At 37.1% G+C, this 16,734-nt stretch overlaps 1 protein-coding gene across 2 annotated transcripts in view; it reads right to left on the reverse strand.

Annotated features, from left to right (window-relative positions):
- Positions 1-9,781: 9,781 nt before the first annotated feature.
- The window catches only part of LOC127441582 (matrix metalloproteinase-16-like), a 42,468-nt gene continuing 35,515 nt past the window's right edge, over positions 9,782-16,734 (reverse strand). For both annotated transcript variants that reach the window (XM_051699163.1, XM_051699162.1), the window contains exons 7-10: positions 16,250-16,388; positions 13,188-13,338; positions 12,954-13,069; positions 9,782-12,225 (exon numbers count right to left, since the gene is read on the reverse strand). In XM_051699163.1, the coding sequence (XP_051555123.1) occupies positions 11,861-12,225; positions 12,954-13,069; positions 13,188-13,338; positions 16,250-16,388 (771 nt within the window). In that variant the 3' untranslated portion in view covers positions 9,782-11,860. The remainder of the gene's footprint in view (positions 12,226-12,953; positions 13,070-13,187; positions 13,339-16,249; positions 16,389-16,734) is intronic.

The raw sequence follows: 16,734 nt of genomic DNA on the forward strand, positions 1-16,734 counted from the left end.
GTGTTGCACAGCCACATCAATTAATGATAAGGGGCCATCACAGACTAACAGGCAGACTACCTATATGGAATACAGGTACCCAAAAACTTGTGCATCTTCTTGTGCATCTCCTAAAACCTACACTTCAATAGAGATAATTCATCTCTTTCATCTTTGATACATCATTATATTTTCTGACCAACCTCTGTATCTCACCGGAACAAGTAATTCATTTGATTGGGGAATAATGTTTATTTTGACACATCTGTGGAAGCATCAGGCAGATGATTATTCAAAGCTAGCACAGTTCTGCAGCCTTGGGTGTGAATTAGTTCAGCATAATCTCTATCCTGCCTGATAGACATGTGACCTATCACAGTTTATGTAAATCAGAGACTTTGGCGCAACACTGGGAGATTTTTAACAAAGTGTGGTTATCCCATAACACATTTGAAGTGTTAAGAGTTACATCTGTGCCGTGCCAGAAATGGTTAAATCATTGCTGTACAGTGAGGCAGATGCTCTCTTGTACATTAATGAGAGATTAAGCCTTTAAGTGGTGCTAAGGGAAGCAGTATTACTATTACTCTTACTTGGGGTTAGGAATTTCAGCAAACACATAACCTTAACCAGCATTAAACTTTTATGCATAACTCATCATGAACTGTTTGTCCTATGGACTTTAATGATTGCCAATTTAACCCTTACAAAAATCAAGAGTTCTGGCAAACTTGCTGCAAACTTGCCTCAAATGTGGCCTTAGGAATGGATTCTTAGGAATGGGCCAGTAAGTAACCACCAAAAACCACCCAGAACACCCTAGCAACCGCATAGCAACATGCTACAACCACTCAAAACATTAGCAATTGCATAGCAACATGCTAAAAACACTATCAATAGGGTTAAAAAAAAAAGTCACAAAAACACCTTAGTAATCGCATAAAAGTGCTAAAACCTCTCAGAACACCTTAGTAATTGCATACAGAAACAATATGCTAAATACCACTCAAAGCACCTTAACAATAACATAGCAACATGCTAAAACCACACAAAACACCTTATCAGTCGCATAGCAAAGTGCTAAAAACCATTCAAATGCCTGAAGCAATTGCATGGTAAAGTGTTAAAAACTAGCAATCACAAACAGTAATAGCATGCTAAAAAATACACTCAGAATACCTTAGCAATCGTAGAGCAATATGCTAAAACCACTCAAAACACCTTATCAGTTGCATAGCAAAGTGCTAGAAACTGCTCAGAACACCTTAGCAATTTCATACAGTAACAACATGTTAAAAACACTCAGAATACCTTAGCAATCGCATACATGCTAAACCTATTTAAAACACCATTGCAATCACATATAGTAATAACATGCTAAATTCCCTCAAAGCATGTCCCTTACAAAAGATCTAGCATTCTGGCAAACTAGCTGCGAACTTCCCACTCGTTATTTTCACATGCAAATGAGATTTTGATTCGCCACAAATGTTTGCCAGATGTTTGCAGCTCTTTATCGGTAGTCGTAAACATGCAGCAAACCTTTGGCAACAATGGACATTTTGCTGCAAGTTTGCTGCAAAGCTCATTTACATGTGAAAATAATCAGTGGCAAATTTGCCACAAACTCTTAGTAATCACAATCGCATAGCAGCATGCTAAAACGACTCAGGACACCTTTAGCATCTCATAGCAATATGCTACAAACCATTAAACACACCTTAGAAATTGCATAACAAAATGCTAAAAACCACTCTGAACACCTAAGCAACCGCTTAGCAACACACTGGCAACCACCATGAACACCATAACATCATGAGGGCAAGCTTTAAACTGGCAAGCAACAAAATTATAGTAATTATTATAGTAGTCTCTGCAGGAAATTGACCCTTATGTTACTAAATTCACAGATAGCCTACAGAACAGTCTGGTATGATCAAAATCATTGTATAAAGAAGCACTGAACAGGTTAGTTTCCTCAAAAAAGACATTTCTGTCATCATTTACTCACCCTCATGTTTTTTCAAATCCTATGGGGGCAGACTGACTGGCAGCCTCAGTCACCATTCACTGGAAGGGGTGCAATGAAAGTGAATGGTCACTGAGGCTGTCAGGCCCTAACATTCTTGTGTGTTTTATGTGTAACAAATGTACATTTCATTTTATTCAGCATCACCCAGTTTAAGTGAATATTTAGTGGTTGATCAATCTAGACTTCAGAATACATGTTTTAATTAACTTTCACACAAGAATGAACAAAAAAAGAAATGAGTAGATAATGTAGATGCATAAATATAAGAACGATGCTGTAACCTGATCACCTGACTGTTGTTAGTCAATTCCAGAGGACTTCATGCAATAAATCTCTGACTGACTGACTGCAACTCATCTGCATTAGAGGTCTCAGTAGTGTTGGTGATTTGATAACTCACTCTGTCTGTGTTATGAAGGCAAAACTGAGCGACAGCAGAGGAGTATGAAAAATAACTGAAATCACCTCATTCACCACTGAACTCTCCCAGCAAGACCTCTGACTAATTTATGGAGAGCCCTGCTCTCTCAGTGTGGGCTCATGCCTTTTAAAGAAAGGGGTGAGAAATGGTGCTCTGTGTCTCAATTTCAAACCTCACAAGAATAAAACACCCACTGTGTTGATGACAGATGTTAACATCTCAAGGTTTCTGAGAGATAAATGTCAATGACTTGTTTTATTCATCTGAGCAAATATAATACCAAAACAGATGTATACAGAAGTATGTTAAATGGATAGTTCACCCAAAAATTTTAATTCTCTCACCATTTACTCACCCTCATGCCATCATCAGATGTGTATGACTTTCTTTCTTCTGCAGAACACAAATGAAGGTTTTTAGAAGAATATCTCAGCTCTTTCGGTCCATTCAATGCAAGTGAATGTTGGCCAGAAATTGAAAGCTCCAAAAAGCACATACAGTCAGCATAAAAGTAATCCATAAGACTGCAGTGGTTAAATCTATGTCTTCAGAAGTGATATGGTAGGTGTGGGTGAGAAACAGATCAATATTTAATTCCCTTTTTACTATAAATCTCCACTTTCACTTTCACTTCCACATTCCTCTTCTTTTGTTTTTGCCGATTCGCATTCTTCGTGCATATCACCACCTACTGGTTAGGGCTGGTCAAAGGTGGAGATTTATAGTAAAAAGGACTTAAATATTGATCTGTTTCTCACCTACACCTATTATATCACTTCTGAAGATATGGATTTAACCACTGGAGTCTTATGGATTAATTTTATGCTGCCTTTATGTGCTTTATGGAGCTTCACAGTTCTGTCCACCATTCACTTGCATTGTATGAACCTACAAAGCTGAGATATTCTTCTAAATATCTTCATTTGTGTTCTGCAGAAGAAAGAAAGTCATACACATCTGGGATGACACAAGGATGAGTAAATGGTTAAATTAAAGTGTACTTTTTTCTGACTCTCATGTGACATCTGTGTTTTAGGTCATTGACATCCTTTTGGAATCAAGTTCCAAGTTGTAGTTCCCAGCACAGTTTCCCAAATTTGATCCATTTTGGTCCCATCAAACCATAGAATCTTCCTCCAAATGGCTGAATCTCTCAGATGCTTTGGGCAAACTCCAGCATAGATGTGATATGACTTTTCTTCAACAAAGAATTTAATCTTGCCACACAGATATATGAGGTTCATGTGCATTTGTAATCTCTGACTTGCAGTTTATCCTATCTCTGTCATGGAGGATTTACCTCCTTTAGAATTTGATGTAGGCTGCTCAAACATTCAGTTTGAAGAAAGTCTCTGGGCAGATTCATAATTGTTCCATATTTTCATGTTGAAGTGTCATATACGGATCATTTTTCTCTTGAAATTGTTAAGGCCCATGGATCTTCGCACCCGGAACTGGTTGAGCGAAGTGATTCTAACTTTTTCAAGTGTCATTTACAAGAAAAATAGAGGACAAATACTGTTCAGAGAACTACTTCTGATCAGTGACTTTACGTAAGATACTTCAATTTTGAATGTAGTGATATACTGTACATATAGCTTTAGAAGACTTGATATGCCAGCCTGATCTCATGAACATTACGTGACCGTGGCAACATTTTTGGAAAAACAAAATTATGTGCCTGATTACATGTTTGGCTATAGTTTCCCAGTGAAATGTCCAGCGGGGGGCGTTAAAAGTGGGTGAAATGGTGACGTATTCAGTCAAGGTTTTTAATGTGAATATTAGATGGAGGTTTTAATGAGTAAAATGTACCTCCCTAACCTAAAACTTCCACTTAACCCTAACCAATAGTGTCCTAAAATCAAATGAGAGATAAACAAAACAGACATCCTTACTCTGACCAAACACCTAAACTTAATTGATAGTGTCCAAAAACAATGGAAAGCATATTTTCTGAAGCAACCATGTCATTTTGTGTCACTGCTATGACAATTTTGTTTCGCATGTCAGCTTGCATGTTTGGCTGGGTTTAAACCACGGTCTTTCAGGTTCCAAGTCCAACACTCTATAAAGTGAGCTACCCCAGTCACACCAGTCACATTGGAATAGGTGTGTAAATGTAGGTGGGTCTGTAAAACAAGCATTAAAATGTATCGTTTTTGAAATTATGCATTCGAGGAAAAGTGTTTGATATCAGAATATAGCAGTGTGTGAGTAATGGTGCAAAAAATAAGTGTTTATGAAGTCATAATCAACCATTGTAGTCAATTTGTGTGAAAGTGAAAAAAAAAAAAAACGCACTGTTGTCGTAGCGCCTCTAGTGTTAATTTCACCAGAAAACTGTGACGAAACGTACAAAGGGGCACGAAAAAGTCAGTTTGTAAACATTTTGTTATAGTAACGTTAATTGTTGCGAAATGCAGTGTCTAAGTCATAAAGAGTCTTTAATTATGCTTATTATCATGTTTAGAGCTCAACAGCCCCTGGTCCATGCCCACTTTTATTGTATGGAAGAAAGCAGCTCAGACATGGTGCTAAACTTCTCCTAAGGTGCTCTACAGAAGAAAGAAACTCATTGGAATGACATGAGGGTGAATAAATGATTACTGAATTGTCATTTTCAGGTGATCTATACTCTTTAAAACTTCCATGATTCATGCAGTAACAACAACAAATGTGAAAAGGTGGGTAAATAATTGTTTTAGGCAATTTGGCAAACTCAACCCGCTTCAGTTACTTGTTGTTCCTTTTAGTGGTGGAATGGCACCATCTGCTGTTAATATTTTTAAGCTCAACTAACATTTATAACTCCTTTACTAATACTATATATTTGACAAATCTCACTACCTCAGCAAACATATTCATAGATTAGATCCTAATATTATTTATATGTATTTTATAACCTTTATTTTGCTTTACATATTTTTACCTTCCTTTAGCACTTTTCCTTTTTTATTTATTTATTTTTTAGAATTAATATTATGCATTTCCTCCTGTATAATGGTTAATATTTGTAATTACACAAAAATGCATAATGATATATAACATTTATTGAATTAACAACAACAACAAAATAGATCCTTATTAATTATATTTTTACAGATATTTTATTTCTACACACAGTAAGTATAAAAGTTGTGTTACTTTACCATGGTCATCTGTCAAATAAATGATGATTTTAATATGTCATCTAATTTCTTGTCCTAAGTGTGGACCATTACTGTATATTGACATAATTTAAAATATAAAACAGGCATCTGAATTCAGTTCTATTTAAATTCAGTTCTCCTCCAGAGCCCTGTAACCCTTATGACACTGAGTGTCTCATGCCAGCATATGTTTTTGTTTGTTTTAAGAATGTCCAGTCAAAATGACCATCAGACTAAGACTCATTCTGGTTTGTCTGAAAAAGACAATCAGTTGTAGCTTATTTTTGCATATCATTAAAGGCCATGTATGTATAACAGATATTAAACTACCTATAAATGTCTACTTTCAAATATTTACAGGTTGTTACGTTCCCTTTAATTTACACCATGAAGAGACTATACTATATATATATAGACTATAATTTATATACTATAAATTGAAACACATTTTATTATATGTTTAGAATGCAGATTTTTAAATGTAAGTTGTGTGTAATGATTGCACACACTCAGATTTTCTAAATAAAATAATTCCGTTCTCACTGCTGCTCAGCTTGTAAACTTTACGAAAAACTTTAATTCTATGGCTAGCATTGTTTGAAGAAAGTAATAAAAAATAAAAAAAAACTTCCACTAGTGGTGTCAGTGGAGGATATACAGGTGCATCTCAATAAATTAGAATGTCGTGGAAAAGTTCATTTATTTCAGTAATTCAACTCAAATTGTGAAACTCGTGTATTAAATAAATTCAATGCACACAGACTGAAGTAGTTTAAGTCTTTGGTTCTTTTAATTGTGATGATTTTGGCTCACATTTAACAAAAACCCACCAATTCACTATCTCAAAAAATTAGAATATGGTGACATGCCAATCAGCTAATCAACTCAAAACACCTGCAAAGGTTTCCTGAGCCTTCAAAATGGTCTCTCAGTTTGGTTCACTAGGCTACACAATCATGGGGAAGACTGCTGATCTGACAGTTGTCCAGAAGACAATCATTGACACCCTTCACAAGGAGGGTAAGCCACAAACATTCATTGCCAAAGAAGCTGGCTGTTCACAGAGTGCTGTATCCAAGCATGTTAACAGAAAGTTGAGTGGAAGGAAAAAGTGTGGAAGAAAAAGATGCACAACCAGCCGAGAGAACCGCAGCCTTATGATTGTCAAGCAAAATCGATTCAAGAATTTGGGTGAACTTCACAAGGAATGGACTGAGGCTGGGGTCAAGGCATCAAGAGCCACCACACACAGACGTGTCAAGGAATTTGGCTACAGTTGTCGTATTCCTCTTGTTAAGCCACTCCTGAACCACAGACAACGTCAGAGGCGTCTTACCTGGGCTAAGGAGAAGAAGAACTGGACTGTTGCCCAGTGGTCCAAAGTCCTCTTTTCAGATGAGAGCAAGTTTTGTATTTCATTTGGAAACCAAGGTCCTAGAGTCTGGAGGAAGGGTGGAGAAGCTCATAGCCCAAGTTGCTTGAAGTCCAGTGTTAAGTTTCCACAGTCTGTGATGATTTGGGGTGCAATGTCATCTGCTGGTGTTGGTCCATTGTGTTTTTTGAAAACCAAAGTCACTGCACCCGTTTACCAAGACATTTTGGAGCACTTCATGCTTCCTTCTGCTGACCAGCTTTTTAAAGGTGCTGATTTCATTTTCCAGCAGGATTTGGCACCTGCCCACACTGCCAAAAGCACCAAAAGTTGGTTAAATGACCATGGTGTTGGTGTGCTTGACTGGCCAGCAAACTCGCCAGACCTGAACCCCATAGAGAATCTATGGGGTATTGTCAAGAGGAAAATGAGAAACAAGAGACCAAAAAATGCAGATGAGCTGAAGGCCACTGTCAAAGAAACCTGGGCTTCCATACCACCTCAGCAGTGCCACAAACTGATCACCTCCATGCCACGCCGAATTGAGGCAGTAATTAAAGCAAAAGGAGCCCCTACCAAGTATTGAGTACATATACAGTAAATTAACATACTTTCCAGAAGGCCAACAATTCACTAAAATTTTTTTTTTTTTTTTATTGGTCTTATGATGTATTCTAATTTTTTGAGATAGTGAATTGGTGGGTTTTTGTTAAATGTGAGCAAAATCATCACAATTAAAAGAACCAAAGACTTAAACTACTTCAGTCTGTGTGCATTGAATTTATTTAATACACGAGTTTCACAATTTGAGTTGAATTACTGAAATAAATGAACTTTTCCATGACATTCTAATTTATTGAGATGCACCTGTATAGCTCAAATTGACTTCTAAACACTTACGACAGGACCCAGACTCTTTAAAGTTTATGTTTGGTTAATGAGGGGTCCAGTTCAGGGTTGCAGATCCAGTACGTGAGTAAACTTGTGTGGTATGAATGTGTTCATTTCTTTGGAGATGCAGTGACCCATCCCTGTACAATCTGCTCACACTCATTTAAATCACACACTTTGTTCATCATTGCACTGAACTCTACACTAAATAGAAGGTGTGACTGTGGCCTATTTTACACTGATTGCATTTTGGAGTGAAGCGAGCAAAGAGGTGAAGGGATATAAACCATTAGTGTAGCTATTTAATTTTTTTAAAAAAAGAAGTCTTGCCATTTTTGGCTAGTGAGCATGTTTCACCGACACTAATGTAATTCTGGTACAGATATACTCAGTATACAGGTATACTGTATATGTCACAAGGGCTATTTCACAAAATCTTGATTCAATTACACAAACATGTTTTCTTTGGCTTATTTTTCAAACACCTACAGTAGTTAAAACACTCAAAACACAGATCAATATTTAAGTTCTTTTTTTACTATAAATTCTCCTCCCTGCCCAGTAGGTGGCGATATGCACGAAAAATGAGAATTGCCAAAAACAATAGAAAAAGAATGTGAAAGTGCGGATTTATAGAAAAAAAGGACTTAAATATTGATTTGTTTCTCACCTTATCATATCGCTTCTGAAGATATGGTTTAAAACACTGGAGTCTTATGGATTACGTTTATGCTGCCTTTATGTGCTTTTTGGAGCTTCAAAGTTCTTCAAAGTTTTGGCTATTCACTTGCACTGAATGGACCAAAAGAGCTGAGATATTCTTCTGAAAATCTTCATTTGTGTTCAGCAGAAGAAGGAAAGTCATACATATCTGGGATGGCATGAGGGTGAGTAAATAATGAGAGAATTTTAGTTTTTAGGTGAACTATCCCTTTAATTTAAGTTAATTAACTTAGGTTCGGGAGGAGCATGTTAATTTTAATCTGACAAATCACAGCCCACAAGCAGGAGTATATAAGCCACTGCTTACCTGCTTCCTGAGACAACTCTCCTGACATCCCACCTCCACCCCATCTCCACATATTCTCTAGATTCATTATTTATCTAAATAAGTAAAGTCTGGGGGGGTGGGGGGCTCTCATGCCATCCCAGATGTGTAAGACTTTCTTTCTTCTGCAGAACACAAACGCAGATTTTTAGAAAATTATTTCAGCTCAGCAGGTCCATTCAGTGCAAGTGAATGGTAGCCAGAAATGTGAAGCTCTAAAATGGAGATAAAGTCAGCATAAAGGTAATCCATATGACTCCAGAGGTTTAATCAATCTCTTCTGAAGCGATCCAGTTGATTTTGGGTGAGAAACAGACCCAGATGTAACTCCTTTTTCACTGTACATCTTGCCAATGCAGTCTCTCAGCACAATCAAGATTTCAAGCTCGATTACACTTCCTAGTTCTTGATGCATGCACAGAACACTAGATGGCGCGATAGGAAGTTTAATCGAGCTTGAAATCATGATCACCAAGGAAACTGCTGTCAAGATTTATAGTGAAAAGGGAATTTTATTTTGGTCTGTTCTCACCGTAAACCAACTGGATCACTTCAGAGGACATGGATTAAACCACTGGAGTCTGATGAATTATGTTAATGCTGACTTTATGTGCTTTTTGGAGCTTTAAAGTTCTGGTCACCTTTCACTTGCATTGTGTGGACTTACAGAGCTGAAATATTCTTCTAAAAATCTTTGTGTTCTGCAGAAGAAAGAAAGTCATACACATCTGGGATGGCATGAGGGTGAGTAAAAGATGAGAGAATTTTCATTTTTGGGTGAACGATCCCCTTAATGGTATGTGCCTATACAGAAACTCTCTTTAAAATAAAATAACTCTACAAAACAATCTAATTCCAGAATTGATCAATCAAGTTACTCCCAAACAAAATAAAGTTGTGATATTAGAAACACAATATGTTATTTAATATATAATTGTTTAATTATATCATCCAAACAACCTTTAATGGATCTCAGTGATAAATTACATGTTTTTGTCTTATGGTTGCCTGGAACATTTTGTTAACATTTCCTCCTTAGAGTTCACAAGAATGATTTGCATGGCACATCTGATAATAGATAATATCTTATTATTGATGTACTGCATAATTTACCTTTCGTATCCATAGTAAAGACACTATACATGATATATATATACAGCATGTTCAGATACACATCCAATACACAGACACCTCAAAGGTAGAACGGGGCATATTCTTCTGTTAATGATGAAAATACCAGCTTACAGATGGAGATTCATGTGCAACTGGAAGATGCTGATGATATGGCGAAAAACACCACAGTCCTTTATAAGCCTTTAGAATGAGATTAATAAAAAAAAGAGAGAGCAAAACAAGGCATGTGACAATAACACATTACTCCACTTCCAAAATACACTCAAAAGGAATATTAAACAGTAACATTTGGTGAGTTCAGTGACTGATATGCATTTTTTTCAAAATCACCATTCAAAATCATCCTAGCTAATACGGTACAGTTGGTAACCCTAGTGAAGGGCTTGGGACTGTGCATGTTCTTGTGGTCCCATCAGCCAATCAGTGTTGTCATTTGAAAAAAATAAATAAAAAAAGATTTATATACATATATATATATATATATATATATATATATATATATATATATATATATATAAATCCTTGTATTCATTTGTGTCCAATTATACAGCATATGGCGTCTAACCTTACAAAGGTCAATTTAACCAAGTGTTGCATTCTGTGTTTTTGTGCACAGCTGACAAAAAATGAGACATGCAGCTCTGAAGCAGCATTTTCTTTATACAGAACCAAAGCCTAAAACTTAACCTTGCCTAAAACTTAAACACTAGTATTTTGCTGCCTTGTAAGCACTGATAATTCCATCAGGAAATGCTAATTTTGCCAAAAAAAAATAAAAAAATAAAAAATAACTGCATTGCAAACTATGCTAATGTCACTGGTTCTTATATACAGTAGTATAACATTCTATGGTATTGTGTTGATATTTTATTGTTTCTTGAGCTCAACAGGAAGGTTCATTAAGAATTTATGCTAAAAAGCATTCTTCTGTTTAATAAATTCTTTAGAATTTGATTGGAAGCACTTAACCAAAAGTTACATTTTCAATGCTGCAGCTTGAAGAATGGGAAAATGCAGACATAAAGAATGCGGATGGCAGCTATACACTTGGTTTCAATTCAACTTTTGAACAGTCAGTGGCACTTCTTACTGCACATTTCTGTCAGTCAGCAGTGCATCTAAAGAGCGGTGAAAAAATCCACCTAGAGTCATGGAAAAGGTCACATTCACACAGGCACATGTACACAAATACACAAAAATAAACTCAGTACTGTATATGATTAAGGCATTCGACAAAATATTGCAGGTAGCCCCAATGTTATATGTCATGTTTTTTCTGGTTTCAAAGCAGATAGGTCCCATATATCCTGAAGATGATTGCAGCTGAATGGAACTCAAATAATAATCGGTAAGTTGGTCATCTCAGAATATCCAGTGATGTGAATGAAGAAATCCTCTTTGGACACTAAGGGCATATTTGGTTTGGGTATCAGTTTTTCAACACAAGCAAGTATTTCGGAGAGAGACACAAGTGAGTATCGAGATCAGTAGTTCAGAGATAAATAATTCTCTAGTCAGTTGAAAAGTCAATAATTATGATTTGTAGAGTAACAGTTCACCCCTGCAGAGGACAAAAAATGGTCGCCCAAAGCCACACAGAGGTCCAGAACCATAAAAAAAAGACACACTGCCACCTACAAAATCTGACACAGGGAAGAGAAAGTTGGCGTGTTGTTTGTTCATGTCGTCCTTGTCATTTGCCAACAAATACCGACAAACACAAACTCCAGACTCGACGCCTCAAGAGGGAGCCAATTACTTGAACCCTGTACCTTTAAGGGGATTTTTAAGATGTAAAGAGTTTTTGCAGTGGCAGTCGGACCCTTGTTTCTCAGACCCACTCCTGCATGGATCGCTTGCAGTACAGTATGTGGCGCTGGGTGTCCTTCCTCTTGAAGCGGAACACGGTGTACAGCAGCACCATCATGCAGAGGGCAAGGACGCAGGGGATAGAGATGGCCACTGCTTTCTCAGCACCACCGCTGCTCTCCAGCTTCAGCACAATGTCAACATCATCATGGTCATACTGCGGTGGTTCCTCTTCCTGTGGAGGACTCCAGTCCCAGTCGGGGTCCGTCGGCAAGCCGTCACAGCCCATGAAATCCCTCAGGATGGACCTGGGGTAGCCTGGCTCCACCCTCAGCCGCTGATTGTTGAACTTCCAGTACTCTTTGCCCTTGTAGAAGTATGTGAAGCCTTATAAGGGAGAAAGAAAACATGAGATTTGACTCATATAGTGAGCTAAATTCTTCTTAGCTGAAGAATATGAAATCCCACCCAGTTTCAAAATATTGCAATGTCCACATCTTGAACCATACAGTAGGTGGTGGATGTTGAAAGCCAGATTTGAACTCCCATTGCCCATGTGAATAACCAAAGCTCAATGTGTCTATGCATGTGGGATAACCGCCAGGCCATGGCTACAAAAATAATATTTTAAAAAAATGGTACATTAAAATATATTTTTAAAAAGTTTCAGAATAAATTTCATCGCTGGATTTGTGTTTTAGTGAGTGTTGTGTAAATGTCTTACAACTGTAATGTAAGGGATAATTGAAGGCTAGGTGTGCGATAAAAGATTTTAATACACAACGTACTCAGTAATCAGTTAAAGACAGCATTGCATAACTTGATGATGTGTTTTGTGGTGTGATGGTTAATCTGGACTCTAATACTCATCAGACTTGCTACACTATATACGTCTAGAGGTAGTTCGAAAAGAGGCATAAAACTCTCGCAATGTCTCAGTAAGGAAGACAGCAGAGTAGGCGCAATAATAAACTGTAGAACGGTGATTAAATCTGACCTGAACTACCTGTGCATTAAACGGTTTAAACACACATATTCCAGCCAATCAGAATCGAGTATTTCTTTTATAAGTGCACAGTCCGTCTGCACAGTCACAGTCAAACTCAATGACTTACCATTCGCTTTGTCCACAAAGGCTCCCTGTGGAGAGTCTGGGATGCCCTTCCAGACAGTAATAGGTTTTGGGTATCCAGGGTCCATGGTCCTCATGTCCTCATTGTATCTCCAGTACCTGTGGATAATGGACAGAAACAGACATTCTCAGTCATTTCAGGAACAATCAAGTGAAGGCAGTTCCCACTTGGTCCCACTGAGGTATTATCACAATTCCAGGAAGCTGTAAAACTGACCTATCCCCTTTGAAGAAGTAGGTTTTGGCCACATCTTCCCACCAAACAGCTGTCTCGATGCTCTGTGTGGGCATTCCACTGCCAAAAAGAGAAATGTCCTGTGGATATGTGGGCTGTAGAGTCGTATCCTTAAACACCCAGAACCGGTTCCCTTCAGAGAGGAAAATACTGCCATTAGTGGTCTCTTAGGACAAAAAAATGAGAGAATCTTCATAATGAATAAAAAGGTTAAGGTCCAAAATCTAAAACTGATGAAAAATATTGGGCTCTCTTTTCATGAGTGCGCAAAGTGCAACACAGCGCTACGCTCAACAACCGGGCACAACGTCTTAAGCCCGGTGCACACTGTACAAGTTTGGAAAGAGAGTTGCTTGTAAGACTGTTCGATATGAACGCATTGATATCGCCATGGCACACTGTATGATATATGTCAGACTGCACGAAACTGTGGTTTCCAATCATCCTGATCAGTGAACGTGACTCACGTTACGGGAGTGTTGCGGAATAGAAGCGAAACGGCAAAATTTGCCCACCACTGAGGAGCATTTGTTTTCTCTCTCTGAAAGTCAGGACATCAGCATTGCTCCAATATTACTCCATCACGAGCATAGGCTAACTAACATTTACAAGAAAGATGGATTTTGTCAAACAGACCTATAATAAGACAGCCTGATCACAAATACACAAAATTACAGATGTTGAGAATGAACGTGAGTGCAGGAGGCAGCCTACAGTAGTAATGAGTTACCACAAGAAAATATTCATTGTGGAAATAAAAAGACTTGTGGCCCGAAAAATGATGAACTTCTCCATTCACACTGGAGAAAACAAAAAAGGTGGGTTATAGTACGTCTGTCTCCTCTTTTAGATTAGTAACCTATAGGCCACACAAAATTTCGAAAATTCATATAGGCTGACAATATATCACGCTTGCAAATTCCCTATAGATAATGCACAAACAAGACATAGATTTCTATAATTGTATCCAACTGTATTTGCTGATTTGGATTGAAACATCCCATAAATACTTACCAATATAAATTGTTCAATCTTTCTATTTTATTTATTTATTTATTTTTAAATAAAATTGCAGTTGTGTGAATCTTAACTAGATGTTTAAAGTAAATGTATTAAAAGTCAAATGTAATTAAAATAACGTTGTAAAGAAAATGCACGATAAATGTAAAGAAAAAAAATGAGAAAATGCAATCATTTATTTATTTTAGTTTTGTAGCCTAAGCTCTGTATTGATTTAATTCAGGGAATAATGCTTCATATTGCTGACGTGTTACACTTTTCTCCAAGTCTTTTCTGCTTATTTATTTATTACAACTTTTTTATATAAAATGAAAAGATGAAAAAACATTGAAAGAGCTTGAGTAGAGTGATAACTGGGCACAAATGTTGCTATGGTGGTGCAAACGCGGAGCAGGTTTATTTCCAAGTGAATCAGGGTGCGAGAGAGGAGTGGACTTTCTCCTCTGGCCTTCGTAATAGCAGTCACACTGTACGGCTGCAATACTAAATTTCTGACACTGCCAGAACTTCGTCGGAGGCTGAAGATCATTGCAAAGGCTATTAATCGGCCGTCTGTGAACATGTCACACTGAACGTTATAAGATTGTTGATTTTGCCTGCGACGACAGAAATCTTTTAGGATTCCCGAAATTTGTCTCAGACGGCAGACTCGTGACCAAAATCGTACAGTGTGCACCGGGCTTTATCCAATTTTCGTGAGAGCACTAATTCTAATCGAAATTTTCGTGCCAGCACAAGTGGGCGTGGGTGGGAGTGTTTGTGCTATTGTGGGTGTATGCGTGCAAACTGTGGGTGTACTGTATGTTAATGAAGTGGAGCAAAGCGCAATTTGCTATTTTCCTGAGAAATAGGTTGTTGCGCTAAGGTGTTTGAAAACCATGTCTTAACTTAGCACAAAGTTTAAACTCAGTTCCTGCATTTGCAGTTTGGAGATTTCACCAGCAGGTGCTAATAAAGTTAATGTCCAAACTCTGAAAATATTGTGGAACATCAAATTAGGTCCCTGACAAACAGAGTTTATATAAGTCTTATATGAAACAAAAATGGATGAGATTTGTGTTAAATTATCTATAGGTCTTGGTTTATTTTTCAATGATTATTTATTATGTCTAAATTTACAATTGTATTTATGGTCTAATTTGTAAGTGTAAAGGTATTTTTCCACCTGTTGTCATAGAGTGATTTTTAAGTCACTGCAAAACAGGCCGGTGGAAGAAGTTGGAGGTTAAATGTTTGGAATTGGTAGGCTATGATTTTTTAACCACCTCGTTATTTTGATTATATCTTTGTTTTGTTTGAAGTGTAATTTTAATTTTAGAAATATGTTTGGTTTAATTTTTTCGTGTTTCAATAAATGTATTTAATTTTTCAAAATCAAAATCGACTGTTACTATCACTGTTAATACTTGCCATGATTTGTATGTCAGTAGATGAAAATAATAATACTTAGATTCTCTGTAATTTAACGGAGTCTGCATCCAAATCACATTTTCCATGCGTATAAAAGGAGTGTCACTGTCATAGAAATATACCCGACAATCAAGCACATTACATGCACAAAAGAATGTAATTTTCAATTCTTCTAATTCATTGCATACAGTCCATTTACACTACCAACTTCTTATGAATGTGCTGTCTTGGTTTATATCGCTGGTGCTTGAGGGAATGAAATATATAAGGGGATGCAGACGGTGGAATAATAACTGGAGAAAACCTCAGAATTAAATTGCACTTAATCCAGTCCATTTGCATGTTGTGTATACGTTTTCGCCAAACCTACTTGCGCCAAGACTTAGGGCATGCTTGCACGAAAATACCAAAACTTCATGGCCAGGCCCACTGATTTTGCACTTATGACTAATGGCATAGCGCTGTGCTTGGCACTAGTGCTCTTAAAATAGGGCCCATGGTCTTTTTAGTAGACTTTGAAGACCGAGGTGATTCCTTCAATCCTTCATGTCTATATTTAGATTGTATAAGATTTTAAATTTGGAAAGACGAAAGTTAGGAGGAAAAGTCCTTACCTTTGAAAAAGACGAACTTCCCCTCACTGTTTTCATAGACAGCATCAATCTTAGGTGGCAGACCTCTCCAGAAGTAACTGATTTGCATTGGGTATCCAGGCACCACAGAATTATCACGCACCCTCCAGAACCACTGATCCTAATGAAAACGCACACAACTTTCTCTTAAACACAACCCTTCAAAAGTTTGGAAACACCAAGACATTATTGTTTTTTTTTGTTTTTTAAGAAATTGATGCTTTTCGGATACCTAAGATGCATTCAATTGATCAAAACACTACATTAAATATTAGAAATGCTGCAAATTATTATTACTCTTTGAAATGTGTTTAATATTTTTTTTATTGTTTATTTTTAAACAAAATTTTTAGCCGTGATTTCAAAGCTGCATGTTCAACAGTCATTACTTAGAAAACTATGTGCCAGGAATTACTTTAGAAATGATTCTAATGTGCTAATATAGTTTTCAGATTTGTTTTTTTTTT

The sequence above is a fragment of the Myxocyprinus asiaticus genome, chromosome 5, assembly GCF_019703515.2.
Source record: "Myxocyprinus asiaticus isolate MX2 ecotype Aquarium Trade chromosome 5, UBuf_Myxa_2, whole genome shotgun sequence".
Taxonomy (NCBI): domain Eukaryota; kingdom Metazoa; phylum Chordata; class Actinopteri; order Cypriniformes; family Catostomidae; genus Myxocyprinus; species Myxocyprinus asiaticus.